The 6,000-nt window shown below is 35.5% G+C and overlaps 1 protein-coding gene across 2 annotated transcripts in view; it reads right to left on the bottom strand.

Annotated features, from left to right (window-relative positions):
* Positions 1-595: 595 nt before the first annotated feature.
* Positions 596-6,000, bottom strand: part of PXDN (peroxidasin) — an 87,249-nt gene continuing 81,844 nt past the window's right edge. For both annotated transcript variants that reach the window (XM_034432003.3, XM_034432004.3), the window contains one exon: positions 596-5,213. In XM_034432003.3, the coding sequence (XP_034287894.2) occupies positions 5,088-5,213 (126 nt within the window). In that variant the 3' untranslated portion in view covers positions 596-5,087. The remainder of the gene's footprint in view (positions 5,214-6,000) is intronic.

Below are 6,000 nucleotides of genomic sequence, written 5' to 3'. Positions count from 1 at the left end.
GTTCAAAAGCATGCAGATGCGAGTAGATAAATAGGTACCACTTTGGTTGGATGGTAATAGCATTCCGTGCGCCTTTGGCATATAATCATGCTGGCCACATGATCACGGAAATTGTCTTCCAACAACACTGTCTCCCTCGGCCAAGAAACGGAGTTGAACACTGCCTCCTAGAGTCAGACCCGACTGAACAGGGGAGACCTTTACCTTTACTGTTGAATACTCAAATAATTGTGTCAGTATTGTGGTTGTGGTGTCTCTGTGGCTTGCTGCAAACACTGCTGGTCAAAATTGTAATCGTATGGCTATGTAAATGTTATACTAGCAACTTCTGGAAATGGCCTCAGTTTCAGAAAAGCCTTTTTCTCCTAGTGACCCATCTTCCTGTTCTCAACCTAGTAGTTTGCATTGTCTTGATGCTGTAAGTTCTTTTTACAGACAGTAGATAAGGGCAGTATTTAGGAAAGGTTAGGTTGGATGGTGTTAGCAACACCTGCCATTTGAATTCCCCACAATGCTTCTGTTACTGTCTATGTATTTCACCAGTGCAGCTCATGGTGTGATTAAATCATTTGAAATAATGTATCAGGACTCCAACTTAAAAAACGTGACCTGTTTATTGTAAATGAAAAGCATTCATAACAGTGCAAACAATTCTTTGGTAGATTTATTAAGTACAAGAAAGTAAGTACAAATTTTATTTTCGGTAGGAATTTTAACAAAGTAAATAAATATGGAACAATTGCCACCAACAAAATACTGAGAAAAATGATCATTCAGCCATCGGCCACTGTCTCAAAAATGCTACATGGATTTTTAATTGGCAAAAAATGTAAAAAAAATTTTTTTTTTAATAATATTTGATTTAAGTGATAATTATAGAATTAGGTCTATTTCCTAATCTGGTTTAACACCAAACATTTCCTGCTATTTGTTTAGCTATAAATGCTGGAAGTTACATCATTTTACATACTATTTGAACAATATTGATTATAGTGTTAACAAAAATGGGCTGCAAACCTTCTCTTCAATGACTCACCGGATTTTTTTCATGGAGATCTGACAGCCTACTGATCAAATATTTGTTTTATTTTAATATAGGAAGCCAGAGTTCTTTGGAAAATATACTCTTCAGTGACCATGGTACAATACTATACCCCTTTATTTGGGTATAGACATCCCCCACACAGACATTTAATGTGACTTAAATTTGAATAGATTTGCAGAGGCCTGTATTGCAAAATACCTGAGGTGTTGTTGTTGTTGTTTTTTTAGTGTAGCTGCAGCACCAAAATAAATGGTCATTAGTAATTTGTTAAGATTTCAATTTATTTTATACCTGCAGAAACGTGCTTCAGCTATGGTTATCTATCATAATTTGTTAATTTGCCCAAATATAAAAGAATTCTAGAGAAAACCTCTACAGGAAAAATGTGATCTGGATTGTGAAAATTCAGAATTGACTGAGGTAACTGAAAAGCCTAAGAGGTAATCCTTAAAATAAAGTACATTTTTTAAAGTATGTCTTCACTTTATGGGCATCAAAATCAAATCTTTATTTAAGAATTTGCTTTCGAGTTCCACCCTATGCCTGTTTATCTGGTTATAAGTCCTACTAAGTTTGGGCTTATTTTTAAGTAAAGATGTTTAAGATAGTACTCTTTAAACAGTTCTGTAAAATTTGTTTGTCAATTACTATGTACTCCCAAAATACTTTTCTAAAGCAGCTACTAACAGATGCTGGTAGAGTACTTACTAAACAAATTCCATGGTTAATTTCTTTTTGAAACTGTGTGATATCCCTTTCACCCCTGAAAACTGATTGTCACTTCAGAAGATAGCTAAATTCTACAAATTAATGATTTGCATCATGAACTGAAGAACCAGTCGTGAAGACAAACACATCGGTCAAATGAGGTATGAGAGCTTTTCTTCTCTGACTGTAATAATACATGCTGGTTATAAAAAAAAGGCAATATTGAAAATAAAGGTAAACAGTGGTATATTAATGTAGACATAATAACAACAGTCCTTAAAACACATATCTGGGCATACAGATTCACAAACATGTTTAAACATGATTTTGACACAAGTACTAAGTAGGGAAAACAGGTGCCATGTAACCAAAGACTTTGAAATGTTTGGTTCCTTCATACTAATAGATTTTATTTCAAAATCATGCAACCATCCATCTAGGATCAATAGATTTTAGGTGCTGTTCTATGCACACTGCTTTAGTACATCTCATTTGTTCACAAAGTATTTTAGAGGAGCTTTAGCAGCATTTTCATCAAAGGTTGGTGCCTTTTATATACTGATGAATGCATGACATTTATTTTCAGGTTATACAATAATTCAGGTCAGAAGGCGGATGTAATTTTGAGGATGTCTTTTCTTGGAAAACTGTACACTTAACCAATGTGATGTTTGTATCCACAGCAAATCATCTTTTCTTGAAACCCTCACCTACTGGGGCTTTTATGTTCACATTTTCAAGGTATTTTCTGAGTTAGCAAATTGGGGGAAAGCACATTGCAGAATCATAGTTTAAATTTTCCTGGTACTCAGGCCAAAAATGTTGTTATCAACATCTATAGCTGTATCTGTATCTAATGATCCAGGTCATACAAAGAGCAATTTTGTTGAACCTGACATTCTGGAACAATTCTGGAACAATTGATTAAGGCATCATTGCTCTATGACAATGTTTTCAATCTTGACCACGTTAAGTTGACTGTAACTCATGCCTTGCTGGGGAATTCTGGGACTTGAAGTCTACACACCCTAACTTTGCCAAGTTTGAAAAACACTATCTTGGAGCATTTCCTAAGAGGACATGAACATATTTAACACTACTGGATCTGGGATGCTAGAATCCAGATAACCACTAAATGGCAACAAAGAAATGCTGATCTGATAGCCCTAATCTATTAGGAAAACTGGATTCTGGGAAGTCAGAATGCACTCAGTAGTGAAAGTATATTACAGGTCAGAAAGGTGCTAGAAGAGATAATGGATTTCAAAAATTATTGTGGCATATGCAAACGTAATATTCCCAGGATGGTTCTTAACTCCTGTTTGATTAATTTCTCTATTATTATGTATTTTCCAGAAAAGCATAATGCCTCCTACCCCTTCAGCCATCATTCTGTGCCTAAGGTTTATTATGATAAAGAAGTCTTCCATAATGGTTCATTTCTCAGCACAAATATGGGTTATTTGGCTTTACTATATAAAGTGGAAAAATAAGAGTCCGTATATACTTGTTAGCAAATGAATAATGAATAATGGATGCCTAAAACAGCAGATGCTGAATATTTATGGGAGCCAGAATTAATATGAAGCATGAGTCACCCAAGAAACAATCCTCACATCCTTTTTCAATAGGAGGCTCAGCCTTGGAAGATATGATAATAACGGGCAAAGTCAAATACTATCATTGAATGAATATAGACAATATCCACATCATAAGGATTAGAGTTCCCAGACAGATTTGAATTCTGGGATTATTTCACATCTATAAATTAAGTTCTGATGTGGCAGATTTCTTGGACCACTTGAGCAAGTTTGCAGTACTCTATGTAAGAAAATGAATTTAGATAGGAAATGGAAGTACAGAAAGCCTAAACATTTCAACTAAGACAATCACAATAAGCAGGGAAACCTAACACAGGTGAAAAATGTAAAGCAGCTGAGCAATTGCCCTTTAAACCAAGAAGTCCATATTTTTTTCAAAAGGCTAAAAGTGGGAGAATGTGATATGATTTTTATTTTCCATCAGTATCTTTTTTTTGTCATGCATACATAGACTGGTGAATTATGTTATTGATGCTTATGTTACAGCCATTCCCCTAGTAAGGCGTGGTGGGGAGTCAGAAGCTTGATGTACCACAAACTTATGAATATTTTATCTGAATTTTCCAAGCCTGTCAACTTTCATTGGTCTGGACTTCCTCTCCAAGAATGATCAGTAAAGGCCAATCTGGCCAAGGAATTCCAACTCTGAAGTTCATAAAAACATGGAAATTTGCAAACTTGGGAAACATTGTATTACACTGGAAATTAAATGATGATAGATGCAGGCATCGGATAGGGAAAGATTTAATACTACAGAGGTGTAAAAACCAGATGCCAAAATTAAGGTGTTTTTTTTTATTCTTGGACTCAATTAGAATTAATACTGCAAGATAAAGTACGATTGTGTTATTGTGATAATGATATTCTGGCATGATTAGCTTTTTAAGTCAAATACCTGTATCTTTCAGGTCTGACCTAGTGTTTGTATCATACTAAAACATTTGCTTTGGTTTATTTAGTTCTGATTACTGAATTATGTGAAACCAGTCACTCTGGTCTCTGAGAAACTTTGTTTATAGCTTAGTATATTATTCAATGACACAGAACTGGAATACAAAAATCCAAATATTATTTTCTCATACATCCTTTGCTGTCATCTAGTGGTATTCCAGAGTTCTGCAGCCCAGGCATGGCAGACCTGACTTTGTCTGAATTCAGCCAATTGTAGTATATTCAGTATGACATGGTCAAGTATCAGTTGAATGATATATGAATGCAGGCAATATCTGTGTTCATATATTGCACTAAGCCATGATTTTACCATGGTGCATTCACTAAGCTATAATGGCTGTAAATACACCTAGCACTAAGCCATGGTTTACAGAACCACATAATACAGTATGTAAACCCAGGCATTATGTTACGTGGACCTTATTTCCTCCAATGGCACCTGATTTCCTACCAGTGTACAAAGAAAGAAAAATTAACCTGGGAGCCTTAAAAAACTAAACAAATGCTTTAAAAAAATAGCACCAGTTTTTAGTCTCTTGAACCTGAGAAGTTTCAACATATAATTATCTTGACTAACACTGTGTATTCCCTTTCAATACTTTCACCTTGTGGTTTTCCAATAGATAAGAAAGTAAAATAGATTTTTTTCTTACACTGTTACCCCATCATCTGAATGCTATTCTCCTTTAACATCTTGGTTCTCTATTGTGGTTTAAAGCCTACTGTTACCTGTATTTGCCATCGGCAGATATCAATATGACTTGACATGTGACAATTGGGACTTAGGGTGCATTTCCCTTGCTAACAGTTTGTTTTAGGCACACCGGACAGCAAATACCCTTCAGCTTCACAGGTGTAGCACAATCAAGTGATGGACACGATTCCACATAACAGGTGACCTGACCAACCTGCATTTGAAAAGGTAGAGTGACAATTTAGTTACTTAAAAAAAAAAAGAACAAGAAGAAAAGATAAAGATGTGCATTACTAAAGAATGTACATTTGGGATTTGGACCTGTATTGCTGATATAGTACACGCTATCTAAATATTTTAACATTAATTTGCTTGCTGAATTCTGAATGAAAATATTTATGCACAAATCAATGGGCAAACAAAAAGTGGAGAAAGCTTCATATTGCTTGATAAATTGGGAAACATCTTTGCATGTAGTAATTGTTTGTAACTAGAGTGGGTCACTTTTTTCTTGAAATTAATCATTTTTTTGATCAAACAGAATCTCTAAAGACAAAGAGATTTTACTCCATTTATATATCATGGAGACTACTGGTGGGTTTCATAACTTTTTACTACCGGTTTTGTGGGCGTGGCTTGGTGGGTGTGGCAGGGGAAGGATACTGTAAAATCTCCATTCTCACCCCACTCTGGGGGAAGGATACTGCAAAATCCCCATTTCCTCCCGATCAGCTGGGACTTGGGAGGCAGAGAATAGATGGGGGCGGGGCCAGTCAGAAATTTTACTACCCGTTCTCCGAACTACTCAAAATGTCCGCTACCGGTTCTCCAGAACTGGTCCAGAACTAAGGATCTCTGTTCCTTAAATGCCATTATCCAGGAAGATAAGGTATAAACTGGAATAACAATGATGATAAAACTGTAACCCTAACACATATTAATAAGCAAGCTTGTTCAATGACTGCTAGTCATCTCTTGACAAGACAGGCAGATAATCTTGT

This window comes from Pantherophis guttatus, chromosome 1 (assembly GCF_059756535.1).
Source record: "Pantherophis guttatus breed Tessera chromosome 1, ASM5975653v1, whole genome shotgun sequence".
Lineage (NCBI taxonomy): Eukaryota > Metazoa > Chordata > Lepidosauria > Squamata > Colubridae > Pantherophis > Pantherophis guttatus.
The sequence above is the reverse complement of the archived record's forward strand: the minus strand, read 5'-3'. Positions and strand labels throughout refer to the sequence as shown.